This window comes from Felis catus, chromosome D1, assembly GCF_018350175.1.
Source record: "Felis catus isolate Fca126 chromosome D1, F.catus_Fca126_mat1.0, whole genome shotgun sequence".
NCBI lineage: Eukaryota > Metazoa > Chordata > Mammalia > Carnivora > Felidae > Felis > Felis catus.
The window spans coordinates 30,756,754-30,771,633 of NC_058377.1; the positions used below are offsets into that span (position 1 = coordinate 30,756,754).

General features: G+C 35.8%; 1 protein-coding gene across 5 annotated transcripts in view; it reads right to left on the reverse strand.

Annotated features, from left to right (window-relative positions):
• NCAPD3 (non-SMC condensin II complex subunit D3) overlaps positions 1–14,880 on the reverse strand; it is a 66,218-nt gene that overhangs the window by 39,544 nt on the left and 11,794 nt on the right. For 4 of the 5 annotated variants that reach the window (XM_023239309.2, XM_023239310.2, XM_011286469.4 and 1 more), the window contains 11 exons: positions 14,231–14,415; positions 13,421–13,585; positions 13,255–13,316; positions 12,972–13,059; positions 11,103–11,236; positions 9,627–9,699; positions 8,230–8,355; positions 7,845–8,097; positions 6,251–6,307; positions 5,905–5,994; positions 395–468 (listed from right to left, as the gene is read on the reverse strand). In XM_023239309.2, coding sequence (XP_023095077.1) covers positions 395–468; positions 5,905–5,994; positions 6,251–6,307; positions 7,845–8,097; positions 8,230–8,355; positions 9,627–9,699; positions 11,103–11,236; positions 12,972–13,059; positions 13,255–13,316; positions 13,421–13,585; positions 14,231–14,415 — 1,307 coding nt within the window. The remainder of the gene's footprint in view (positions 1–394; positions 469–5,904; positions 5,995–6,250; positions 6,308–7,844; positions 8,098–8,229; positions 8,356–9,626; positions 9,700–11,102; positions 11,237–12,971; positions 13,060–13,254; positions 13,317–13,420; positions 13,586–14,230; positions 14,416–14,880) is intronic. The other variant, XM_045038544.1, reaches the window with a different exon arrangement.

Here is a 14,880-nt window from a genome sequence, read left to right on the forward strand (position 1 = left end):
CAGAGCACAAGTGCGGGAGGGCCATAGAGAGAGAGGGAAACACAGAATCCGAAACAGGCTCCAGGCTCTGACCTGTCAGCACAGAGCCTGTCCCAGGGCGTGAACTCACAAACCGCAAGATCATGACCTGAACCAGTCGGATGCTTAACCAACTGAGCCATCCAGGTGCCCCAAAATATGCAATTCTTAAAGTCAACAACCCAGCAAGAATTTTAAAAACAGATAAACCTTTTAGTTCATCTCTGTAATTTATACATACAATGGGATCAAAATGAACAAATGTTAGGTGAAAAACAAGTTAAATAATGAGCATGGCAAAATTTTTATGAAATATTTCCAGATTTTTAGTGCTTGAAAAAAGAGCACATTCAAGAATACCTAGAAAAACTCACACCTGGAGTGCAGACTTCCGGACATTGGTCTTCTCATCCCTGATTCTCTTTTTCAGCATTCCCATGACACATCTCACTGTTGAGGAAATGCCAAAGAATCATTATACAGTCTGAGAAAAACTATATTTATAGCATCTAACATCTCACCACACAGTTCTGAGAAAATACTCTAAAAAACTGACTAATTAGCTTGTTTTAAATCCTGAGAAATCTGAGTATGAAATAATGTAGAAAAAAAAAGTCAAATAATTAGGTATTCACAATAATGCAAAGGGCATGGTATTATAATTTTAAAAGGGCACAAATTCTGAAATATTAAAAATTCAGTTTTAAATCCTGGCTCTTACATCTAAAATTCTGAATGAATTATTTGGCTCTTCTATTTTATTTAGCTACAAAAAAGGAATATCCAAATCATAATTTTTTTTTAAGACTAAAGATAAATAGCAGCTTTAAAACTTTTTTTTTTTATTCTTTATTTATTTTTGAGAGAGAAACAGTGTGAGCAGAGAGGAACAGAGAGAAAGGGAGACACAGAATCCGAAGCAGTCTCCAGGCTCTGAGCTGTCAGCACAGAGACCAACACGGGGCTCAAACTCACGAACCCTGAGATCATGACATACATGAGCCCAAGTCGGATGCTCAACCAACTGAGCCACCCAAGTGCCCCTAAAACTTTTTGATCACAGGCCCCTTTACACTACTAAAAAATCACTGAAGACTTCTAAGGGCTTTTTTGGTAAAAATCTCCAGTAAAGAGATTTAATAGTTCATTTTAAAAAAGGAAGATATGCCACTATGCACAGTATATTTTTAAATAAAAAATAACTATATTTCCCCTCCAAAAAAATTTAGTGAAAATAATAGCACTGTTTTACATCTTTGCAAACTCTTTAATGTCTGGCTAAATAAAAAACATCTAGAATCTCATCTCTACTTCAAAATCATAATGCTGAAGAGTACAAGTCTTGATATTATTATGAAAAAAATATTAACTTCAAGGACCTGCTAAAGGATATTATGATATTATTATGAAAACAATATTAATTTGAAGGATTGGCTGAGAGAAGCTAAGGGATCCCAAACTACTTGGAGAGCCGCTGATGTATAAGGAAGTATGTTACAAAACGAAATAATGGGAAATAGAAAACGTCAATGAAATCAAAAGTAGGTTCCTTGAAAAAGATAAACAAAATCAACAAACTTTTAGCTAGACTAATTAAGAAAAAAAATAGAAGATTCAAATTGCTAAAATCAGGAAAGAATGAGGAAACATTACTGCTGCCATTACAGAAATAAAAAGGATTTGCAAAGAAATACTACGAAAAATTTTATGTTATATTAAGTAATCTGGATGAAATGAACAAATTTCTACAAAGATAAAAACTATGGACATTGACTCAAGAAGAAATAGTCTGAATATACCCATAACAAGTAAAGAGATTGAATTGGAAATCGAAAACCTTCTCACACATGTACAGAAGCCCAGGACCAGATGGCTTTACTGGAGAATTCTACCAAATGTTAAAACAAATATGAGCACCAATTCTTCATAAACACTTAAAAAAACTGTAGAAAACACTTCCTACCTCATTCTATTAAGCCGGTATTACCTTGAGAGCAAAACCAGATAAATACATGTCAAGAAAAGTAAATGATAGACCAAAATCTCCTGCAAATACACACTATATCTTCAACAAAATATCAACAAATCAAATCTAGCAAGATGCAAAAAGGATTATATACCATGCTTGGGATTTATACCAGGAATGAAATCTTGGCTCAACATATGAAAATCAATGTAATAAAAAACCACAGCAATATAATAAAGGACAAAGACCGCATGATTTTCTCCACAGATGAGGAAAATGCATTTGTAAAACCCAACACCATTCCATAATAAAAACACTCAACAAACTCAGAAGAGAAGGAAACTCTGTCACACTGATAAAAGCCATTCTGAAAAAAACTCACAGCTAACATCACACTCAATGGTGGAAGACTGAAAGCTAAGTACAGAAGAAAGACGAGGATGTCTGCTCTCCCCAATTCTTTTCAACATTGTACAGAGGTCCTTGCCAGGGAAAGTAGGCAAGGAAAAGACAGAAAAGACATCCAGATGGAAAAGAAAGAAAAAAAACTCTGTTCCCAGATGGCATGAGCTTATATACAGAAAATTCTAAGGAATCCACACACACACAATTAAAGCTAGTAACAGATTTAGCAAGGTTGCAAGACACGAGATCAAATCATCAAACATCAGTTGTAAAAACTAGCAATGAACAATTAGAAAATGAAACTAAGAAACCAATGTAACTTATTATAACATCAAAAAGAATAAAATTTTAGGAACACGCTTAAAGAGCAAGAATTGTACAATGAAAACTGAAAAACATCAGTGAAACAAATTAAAGAAAATCTAAATACAGAGAAAGGTGTCCCATGTTCATGGACAAAAGGGCTTAATATTGTTAAGATGGCAATACTCCCCAAAGTGATCTATGGATCAATCCTTACCAAAATCCAAGCTGTTTTTTTTTCCCTTTCAGAAACTGACAGGTGATCCTAAAATTCATATGGAAATATAAGAAAAACAGAATAGCCAAGTCAATCTAGAAAAACAAGAACAAGAATGCAGAGCCTACACTTCCTGATTTCAAAATTAGTATAAAGTACCAATAATCAACACAGTGCGGTACTGCCATAAAGAAAGACAATGGAATGTCAGTGGAAGAGAACTGAAAGTACATAAGCTCATGTGTCTATGGTCAACTGATTTTTGACAAGGGTGCCAAGAGCATTCAAAGGAGAAAAAAGTCTTTTAAACAAATGGTGCTACATCAAACTGGATATTCACATGCAAAAGATGGACCCCCACATCCCATTATATGCAAAATTTAACTAAAAATTGATCAAAGAGCAAAACATAACAGCTAAAATTACAAAACTCTGAAAAGAAAACATAAACGTAAATCTCTGTGATAAATTAGGCAGTGATTTCTTAGCTATGACACCAAAAGCACAAACCAGAAAAAAAAAAAAAAAAAATGGATAGCTAGATTTCATGAAGGCTAAAATGTTTCATGCCTCAAAGAACACTATCAAGAAAGTGAAAATTCAACCCTCAGAATGAGAAAAAAAAAGATATTTGCAAATCATATATCTAATAAGGAATTTGGATCCAAAATATATAAAGAACCCTTTCAACTCAAAAATATAGACAAATAATCCATTTTAAAAAATGGGCAAAGAACTTCTCCAAACAAGACATATAAATGGTCAATAAACACATGAAAATTTGCTTAACATCATGAGTCATTAGGAAAATGTAAATCAAAACCACAGTGAGAGACATACTTCACATCCACTAGGATGGCTACAATAAATAGACATGACAAGTGCTGGTAAGGATGTGGAGAAATAAGATTTATTACACATGCTAGTGGGATTGAAACATGATGTGACCACTCTGGAAAACAGTGTGGCAGTTCCTCAAAATGATAAAGGTAGAGTTAGCACATGACCCAGCAGCAGTTCCACTCCTAAGTACACACCCAAAAGGAATGAATATTTACATACAAAATTTGCACAGGAATGTTGATAGCACCATCATTCATAGTCGCCAAAAGATGGAAACAACCCAAGTCCATCAACTGATAAACGAACCTTGAAAATGTTATGCTAAGAAGACATCCACACACACAAAAAAAACATATTGTATGCTTCCATTTTGGAATGTCAAAAACAGGCAAATTGATAGAGACAGAAAGCTAATTCGTGATTGGCAAAGGGGAGGGGGAGAATGGGGAGTAAATGCTAATGAGTACAGGGTTTCTTTTTGGCAAAGGAAATATTCTGAAAATTGATCAATTTTGTGAATACACTAAAAACCATTAAATCATAAACTTTATTTAAATGGTGTTTTATGGTATGTGAATTACATCTCAAAAACAAAACAAAAGACCCACCACAAAGAAAGCACTTAGCACTTAAGACTGGAGTCAACACATTCAACATTTTTCCAGAATAATTTTTTTTATATTTTAGAAACTCGGATAATATATAAATTGAATTACTGCTCATAATTTGAATAACACATGCTAATACCTAGCCATATAAATCCAATTCCATGCTAATCTTTCAGGCCAAAATAAATAATTATCCTCATGACACTTTACAGATTGACGTCAGTACTTATCTCACACCTTACTATTGTATATATATATATGTAAATATGTAAAATCTGTATACATGTATATTTATTACTCCCATTGCTCCCCAACAGATAGAACTATGTTTTATTAAAGTCAGTATCTACAATGCCTAGCACAGATTAGAAGGGACCAAATAAATGTTAACAGAATAAATTAATCTAATTATATAATTAAACCTCTATACACATATTTTCTCACTTATCTATCTTGAAAAACCACTTCTCTTAACATTATTTTCATAGAGTGACAACACCCCTCTGTGAAAGGTGGAGAAAGTGTCAGATTCAGAAAGTGACAATTAGGGTGCTTTGCTGACTTCCATGTCTTAGTCAAGCAGCTATTTAGCAACAGAATTGATACAAGAACTCAGACTGCCTCTCCTTTCTAGTGTGTTCCCCACTATTTCATGCTATGTCATTTCACAGATGAATAAGGAGCCCAGAGAAGTAAAGTGACTTTCTCAAGACCACACAGCTAGACAGAAACAGAATCTAGGAGTAGGCTCCAGGTCTACCTACTATCTAGTCCATATTTGTTTTTTTCCCTCCTGAATCACATTAACACTTAAACTATCCAGATTACTCAGGGTTCAGTAAGTCAATGAAGGAGATCAGGCATCCCTCGTATTCAGAATCCTGTGCTGGAGTCCATGGGAGAGAGGACCCCCACAACCATTCCATGTAGTAAATACGGTTCATACTATTAATGAAGAGAAATTATAATCTAAATTCTGAATTGTCATTTTCAGTGGGAGCTTGGATTTACAGTTCCCTATCATATATTAAAGGTGAACTCTGGGTTGCCTTAATCAGAGTCAAGATGACATAGTGAAAAAAGTACAAGAAATTAAAAACAGGAACAAGACTGGGTAGAATAATATTCTTCATCTTTTCCCTTTTTTTTTGTGATGACTTTTCTACAAACACAAATTTAATCTGTGCTGCGCTTTCTCTAGTAGCTGGTCCCTTTTTGGTCAGCAATCCCAAGAGTTCACAATTGTCTTTAATAAATAAAATATTTGCTAATATTCTCTTAAGTATTACAGAAATACTGAGGTTCAGTACGTCCTAAGTGGAACATAGCTTGTTCTTTACCTTAAGATGAAACAGAATGCAAGGATATCAATTAAAGATATAATAAAATAAAAATTATTCCATTCTTAAGAAAAAAGAAAGATGTCCCAATTCTTCAGGATAAATTAGTCAGAAAAAAATTCTAAGTTTTGTAGACTCTACTTACAGTTGTTGAAATCCAACAGTTATTATTCATTCATCTGACAGTGATAAAATCTGACATACCCCCAGATCCATCAGTTTCACCACTGTTGTCTATACTGATCACTCCTGAGCCTCCAGAAGGGTTAAGTGTTTGCCTCTGATAGGGAAAAGCTTAAAAATAATAAATTTTAAAAAAGGCTCAGTCATTGAGGTAAGAAATTGTTACACCTCTTAATAATATAAGCCTGACATATTACACATTTAAATTACATATTACTGAAATGAATTTCGATTTCCTTGAAAAAGAAAAAAAGTTCAATATTAAAATAGGTAAATATGGAGACAGAAAAAAGCATGTCAAATACCCAGCAAGTCCTTTAAATAAAAAGACAATTATTCAATATTGGAAAATATATTGACCCATTACCTGCTGAATTTCTCAGTAAGGTACCAGGGTGGCTGTCTGCTCTTGAAACTGCAGGACCTAAAAATAAACAGACACATAAGAGGGAAAAATGTCATAGTATCATAATCCCCAAGTAAATATTCAAAGTAATCAAAATCAAGATAATTAGGCCTAAACACAAGACAGATTCCAAACTGCTGACAATTAATAATGTTCTCCTCTGTATGCATTTGAAATGGATACTAGGCACAATACAGCCATTACCCAACAATGCAAAGTAGTGTATAGGCAGCCAACAATCTCACCTCTAAAACATGAATATCTAAAATACTTTAAAAGACCTCTCAAATGTATCAGGCTTGTCTACAGGCATACATTGTTTTATCACACTTCCCTTTATTGTGCTTCACAGAAACTACACTTAAATTGAGAGTCTGTGGTAACCATACATCATACAAGTCTATGGGTGCCATTTTTCCAACAGTATTTGCTTACTTTGTGTCTGTGCCATGTTTTGGTAATTCTCACAATATTTAAAACTTTTTCATATTTATGGTGATCTGTGATTAGTGATCTTCGACTTTACTATTATAATTGTTTTCAGGTACCATGAACTATACCCATACAACACAGCAAACTTAATACATGGTGTATGTGTTCTGACTGCAGATGTGAAAATATCAAGAGAAACAGAATCAGAAGTGGAGCTCAAAGATGTGACTGTGTTGCTGCCATCTCATGATAAAACTTGGAACAGATGAACAGCTCCTTCCTACAGACAAGCAAAGAAAGAGGTTTCTTGAGATGGGATCTACTCCTGGTGAAAGAGCTTTGACAACAAAGGATTTAGAATATCACATAAACTTAGTTGGTAAAGCAGCAGCAGGGTTTGAGAGGATGGACTCCAATTTTGGAAGAAGTTCTACTGTGGCTAAAATGCTATCAAACAGCACTACATGCTACAGACAAATCATTTGCGAAGAGTCAATTGATGAGGCAAACTTCACTGTCTTACTTTAAAAAATTGCCAAAGCCAACCACCCTTCAGCAACCACCAACACAGAGGCAAGACCCTCCACCAGCAAAGAGATTACAACTTGTTAAAAGCTCACATGATGGTTATCATTTTTAGCAATAAAGGTTTTTTGTTTTTTTTTTAGATTTTATTTTTAAGTAATCTCTCTACCCAATGTGGGGCTCGAACTTACAATCCCAAGATCAAGAGTCACGTGCTCTAGCAACTGAGCCAGCCAGATGCCCTAACAATAAAGTACTTTTAAATTATGATATGTACTTTTTTAAGGCATAATGCTAGTACCACTTAATAGACAACAGTGTAGTGTAAACATAGCTTTTGTATGCACTGGGAAACCAAAAACTTCATTTGACTTGCTTTATTGCAATGTACACTTCATTTTGGGTGGCCTGAAACCAAACAAGGTATGACTATGTTTAAAAAGTTATTCACATAAAATATACTGATACAGGTTTATGAGGTTAATAGTATATCATATTGTATCTATTACTTTTGCAACAACAAAGAATGATTCCCTTACAGTCCAGTTTCTCCACAAGCACAAGACAGGCTCCCTGTCACAACTGTCACCACACTTACTGTTAATCAGAAATTCCAGGATGCTCTCTGATGCAGTGGTAACAGACACCTCCAGGCAGTGTGCAAAACTGGACAGTGCCTTGCTGCGGACGGTTGGTGCTTTGTCTACACAACGGTCAAATATAATTTCCTGCACCAAGAACTTATGCTTTATGATCTTCTGATGCTCCAAGGAGAGAGTGTTATCTACCGCTCTTTCAGGCAGTTCCAACAGAGCTAAGACAACATCCAGAGTAAAAACCCTGTGTGGGATCTGATAAAAAAAAAATCATAAAAATCTCCATCAGACAGGAATAAATACCAAAGGATTCCTTGCATATTCAGATCTGGCTGTCAGGAGGTTGCTGAGTCAGGAACCAAGATTTTATGCAGACATATCCCCTACCTTGGAACTTCGTGAATATCTGTAAAGCCAAGCAATGAATGTAGCATATTCCCTACTGGGAAGTTTGCTGAGCAGCTGGACCAGGGACTGGGCTGCATAGGTCCGGTACTCTGATTTGTCAATCACCTGAAACATAAACAGTGAGAGGCCATTCAGCCAATATCTACCTGTAGGACAACTGAGACACATGTTGTGACATAAGTGGAAAATTAGTGAATGTAACTATTTGGTGAATCTTTAAATGTTATAGGAATTACTAACAAATTTTAGGTTTTGGACACCTTTGAAAACTAACCTATAGGAAATTGATGAGCCCTCTCCTCAGGAATGCAAATTTAGCACATAATTTCAGAGAGTTTATGGACCTCCTACAATGTACTGGGTTCAAGGTAAGAATCCTCTGTCTAAACTGCTATAGAAATTTAAGGGATAATCATAAAAACTTGAACATTGGATATTTGATGATATTAAGAAATTATTATATATTTTCTTTGGTGTGTGGTGTATTTTGTGGTTATGTTTTTAAAGAGTTCTTACCCTTTAGAGACACATAGGAAATGTTTAAGTTATCAATGGTTATGATAGAATTTGCTTCAAAAAAAACCCCCTAGTGTTCATACATTTTGGGGAAGTTATACCTTATAGGTGTATTAATGCCATAAAATTGTTGAATATGGGTACACATCACTCTATTCTATTTATATGTGTGAAATTTTCCAAAATAAAAAGGGTTTTTCACCCAAAATAGAATACTCTGTCGTGGGAACATGTAGTGAAAATATTAAATACAACTACTCTTAGTAACGATAACAGATTCTTCCCCAAAACAAATATATACACAAACACATGGGGCACCTGGGTGGCTCAGTTGGTTAAGTGTCTGACTCTTGGTTTCAGCTCAGGTCATGATCTCACAGTTTGTGGGTTCGAGCCCCACATTAGGCTCTGCACTGACACCACGGAGCCCGCTTTGGATTCTCTCTCTCTCTCTCTCTCTCTCTCTCTCTCTCTGCCCCTCCTTTGCTTGTTTGTGTGCTCTCTCAAAATAAATAAATAAACTTAAAAAAACTTATTAAAAAAACAAACAAAAAAAACAAACACAGATATTTACCTTCACACATGTATTTTTATCATTATTATTATTTTTGGAGAAATCTTTTTTTAAAATATTTATTTATTTATATTTCAGAGAGAGTGCATGCAGGGGAGTGGCAGAGAAGGAGAGAGAATCTCAAGCAGGCTCCGTGCCATCAGCACAGGGCCTGACGCAAGACTCAAACTCACAAACTGTGAGATCATGACCTGAGCAAAAATCAATTGTTGGATACTTAACCAACTGAGCCACCCAGATGCCCTTTCATTATTATTATTACTAATACTATTAAAGCAAATGGTACCTTGGCACAGATGTGCTGGAGTAAGATACGAAGGACTGGGAATATATTCTCCTTTAGTTCATCCACAAGTGAGCTATTAAAAAATAAATAAATAAAAACCACATTGTTTACAATACACCTATGACTACATAAAATAGCAATTTTTCTTGACTCTGTTCTCAAATACCATGACCCCTATATCTTAGAAAGCCTGAATACTGAAAATATTTACCCAGTATTGCAAACAATGCCTCAGTGAATAAAGAATACAGAGTGTCACAGCAGAAAACCATTCACCACGTCCCATGTATGGTTTTAGAGAGCTGGTGCCAAGCAGACAACTACAGTCAGAGAGGAGCAAATTTGTAATTTTTGAATGACTCTTTTGACTATTTATTGAACTTCACATTAATACTGAAATACAGTATATCCTTTCAGGGTAAATAATAGATTAAGACACAGCACCACCGTGTGGTAGTTCGGTGAAATGCTACTATTTCATTGGATTTGTAACAGTACCTGCCAAACTTTAACCCAAGATTACATAATGCCCAGATGTGACCCATCTTTATGCTAAGTTTATCTGTACCACTGGATGTATACTACTGAACTTGGAGACATTATAAACTGTTAATGGAAGAACCAAAAGTATCTTATGTAGTTAAGGTTTAAAAAATCTGTAGTCAAAATAAAATAAAAATACACCTAGCAAGAGATAGTTGCACAATGATCACGTGACAGTCTATACCTGGATTCCACCAACCACACCCCGTATCTCCAACAACACTGCATTCCTTGAATACTGGCAGGCATATACACACTCTCATATACTTACCACTTCATTCCACTCCCTCCACATTGCATGCCAAATATTCAATGAAGGAGGGAAAGAAAAGCCAATGACATAGCAAATATGTTTTCCCCAATAAAGCTGAGACACAGAAGTTTTTAGGTGAAGCTAAGTGATTCATGAGAGAAAACTGCTCTATCAATTATTACTAGAGAAGTAAAAATCAACTTAATTCTTCCCTTTAGGAAGTACTGCCTGTAGGGGGAGGGGGGATGGAAAAGTGAGAAGAAACAAGAAAAAGTGCAAAGGAACAAAAAGAAAGAGACACAGGGAAGACAGAAATAGAAAAGGGAAAAACAAGACAGACCTGTAAGAGAGGCAAACACCGAGGCAATGATAAAACATAAAAGAAATAACTGTCATTGCTCAGTGCCTGGCCTTACAGGCTGGTGGGAATCAAGCTGGAGGCTGGTGCTAGCCCATGAATTAGATTCTGTATCCCTCAACAAAGCCCCAGTGCAAAGGCTACCAACAGTGACCCAGACCACATGAACCACAGGAGCTCTGAGGTACTTTACTTTGATCCCAAAACCACAACAGGACAGAAATCTGTTAGTTTCCATAGGTGTCAGTAACCTCGGTAATACAGGGCCCAGAAGACTTAAGGGAGAGTGATAGAGTAAAATGCCAAGCTGTCTGTGCTTCACCTGATGAACTGCACTGCCTGGTTTCTACTGTTGATCACTGGTGATGTAACAGTAAGGGGAGCACGATGGGCTCCTTCGCCTGCTTCTACCATTAATATCACATTTAGCATTTGATGGAAAACACAACCTATAACCTGGAAGAGAAGAAAATTCTATTTAAGGCATGATTGAGAATTCAAGGGCCTCAAAGATAGACATGCAGACCACAGTAAACCATTCCAAGAAGATAAGTCAGATTAACACAGCTTTTGGGTGACCACCGGAAATGTTTCTTGGACAATTACCAAGTATTCAATCAACACATGAAGAAAACAGTATGAAAACACTGCTTATAGATAATGACAGGAATATCATTTAGTTTCTCTCCTCACCCTCTCAAACTGCAGCCCTGAAATTAGGGCAAATAGAGAATTAATTGTCACTTCTAAATGGCAAAAAAATGCTACTGATAATCTCTCACAGAATCTCTTACAGAAACAAGAATACTTTACACTTGAATTTTCCTGAAGTTTACACTGCACCTTCCAACATTTCTCATATAATTTACTCACCTAACCAATTCATTCATTCTGTAAATAAAACATGTACTGAAAACCAAATATGTGGCAGGCATTGTGTTAAGTTCATATGTATTACTAGATTTTACTATATTTGATCTTAAACCTCACAAAAACTGCAGGAGGTAAGCAAGGCATTCCTACTTCATATGTATTATTATTTCCACTTTACACCTAATAAAAGAGATTCCAAAGGTGAACTGCCCAAAGTCAAGTGATTAAAAGTCTGGCTGAACCCGACATTGTCTAACATCAAGTCAATACTTTCACAATTAAAAAAATCCTACATCTTTAGAGGCACTGTGGACCTAAAGGCATAAATTTCCCAATCCAGCTAATCTTTCCAATGTTATCAAGAGCATGGAAATTGAAAGCATTCATGTGAGTTCTAACACAGCCATACTTTAAACACAGAAATGGTAACGGTATAATAAATTATAAAATATAGCACATTTTCTAAACAACAAGCATTATGCTCCACATCTGAAGGGCATTCTTTCATTTACTCCTCCTGACACACCTAAGAAGATTGAGGCTTTGGAAAGGCTGAGTACCTCATACAAGAATACACAGCTAGACAGGGTGGAGCCAGAATTGAAACACAGGTGTACAAAACCTGGCCCGAGAGCCTCAAACCTTCTTATTAACCACCATGTAACTCGCCCTAGAAATTATGTATAGCACAGCCACCAAAAGTCATATGACTTCAGTCTATCACATTTTTGGCATGATCTTGTTTTATTAATGATATACAAGTGTATTAACACCATAATGCTAAAACATCCTTGACTCCAATGTTTAGATAGTGATACTGATAAGGCAGCTCAAGGGGCAAAATCCACATATGAATACTAACCAGGAATGATAACTAGTAATATTTCTGTAGAATTCTCAACTAAAATGATATAAACATTTTAGAAATACTGAAGTGCACATGAAACTTGCCAAGCATTGCCAAGGAAAACTTGAAAATTCCATGACTGTCTAGTCTTTTCAGAACAACCTGGTAACTATTTCTCTAAATATAACACCCTGTTCAGTGTTCTTCCTACCTAATCTACACTGGAACCATTTTTTATGTATGAAACCTAACAATAATTTGCCATGGCCTCCAAGTATTTGAATATCAGTTTGGTTATGAAGAATAGGCAGCAAATAGAAGTGGTGATGTTTTTTATGCTACACATGATACAGAGTCGTGAAAATGACCTAGTTAAAATGACATCACATCAAATGCTGCCAATGGTTTTCCATTATGATTCAGATTCTTTCAATTCAACTAGGAACTAAATTAAGTCCTTGTCTCCTTTACCTTATCTCCCTCTCCATGAATTGGGGAGCATAGCAAATACAATCCATGATAGGCCAGTTCTGGTATGTACTTTGCTTGGTTAAGGCTTCTAAAGAAAAAGACAGAAGATTAGTTAACGGATATGATTTTATTTGGAATATTCACTAACCCTATAATCAACCACATCCAAATGAATAAACTCTATCTATGTGCCAATTAGGATAAAATAGCATTTATACTTCTGTGAGATCAAAATTTATTACACTACATTTAAATTTCAGCATTGGAAGAATGAGAGCCTCACCTGGCCTGTGTAACATGAAATTCATGAAGAACTGGTTCAAAATTAGTTAATGCAACAAAGACCTAGAAAATAGAAGAAGAGGCCTAATTATTCCTATTCATTAAGTATTAGCCATCATCTCTGCCCTTCTGAGGTTGCCCCAAGGATTTTTGGAATTCTCACTTACTTCTATACAATTCTGTATACACTGTGGCTTTTCTTTCAGGGAAAACTTGGACAGAAGCCGTAAAAAATTCTTCAATAGGTGAAAGATGGCATTTCGAATTTGACAAAGGTCTCGGGCAGAAAAGCAAATACTTTCCTCATCTTCCTGTTCTTCTAGTTCATCCACCTAGATTATAAAGCAATATATAAGTGACTGCATAGTAATGCCTAACACTTTGTCCAATGGTTTTCAATGTACTCAGATCAAGTCCGTTAAACTCCAGGTGGTTGCTGAGCTTCTGAGGTTATGGGACCCTGATCGGGTCCCTTAACTGCTCTGTCTCCACAGCCAGAACAGTAAATCATTGGACTAGATGACTGTACAGTAGTTTTGAGCTCTGCATTTTTGTGTCAATGGGAATTCTTATGTTTCTTGGAAGTTTTCTCTACCTAGTCAGCACACAAGAATTTGGAATTAATGTTATTCCATTATGCTCTTATGGACATGAGTCCTCAGGATACTTCAACCATCCTCTCTGATGACAACAGATGATGTGCAAATATACATGTTCGGATGTTGTCAAGCATACCTGGGAACAAGGCTGGGGAGAGATTATGGGGAGGCTGGAAAGATGGAAAGGTAGAGATATATATTCTCAGCAGTAAATGAAGCCTGAGAAGCAACTTAAAGTCACACTGGAAACCTGATGATGCTTTAGGATCATTTGGTTATAATCACAATGCCTGAAACCATATTTTAATATAAAGTTAACTCTTATATAACAATCATGTGTTGGTACAGATACATTTTATTATTCTATTTACTTCTTACCTCAATATCTTCTTTCCTGGGTGGCTTTCCTCTTTTCCTATTTCCTCTTGGATTAGCCTCAGTGTTCTTAGGCTGTTCTTTCTTTCTTTTCCGATTCAAGTTAGATTCCTGAGGCCAACTCTTCTTTAGAATCTGAATACATTTGTCAAACATCACCTGGTGGAATACTTGATTGGCTACACTGCCTATTCATAAAGAATAAAAGTGGGTTAGATTTGTCTTTTTTTTTTTTTTAAGTTTACGTATTTGAGAAAGACAGAGACAGTGCAAGTGGGGGAAGGGCAGAGAGAGAGGGAGAGAGAGACAATCCCAAGCAAGTTCCACGCTGCCAGTGCAGAGCCTGACGCGGGCCCCAAACTCTTGAAACCACGCGATCACACATGAACTGAGCCAAAACCAAGAGCTGGATGCTTAACTGATTAAGTCACCCAGGTGTCCCAAAAATAAAAAGAATTTTTAAAAAAGGATGCCATTAATGCATTGAGTATATGTAGACACTAGTCTGTTTTATAATTTACTACCATGAAATACATACAAATCTATCATAAAAGTTAAAGTTTATCAAAACTTACACACACAACACTTACAGGCTGTATGTGGTAGAATGCATGGTTGAGAGAAATATAAACATAAAAATGCAGTGTTAAGTT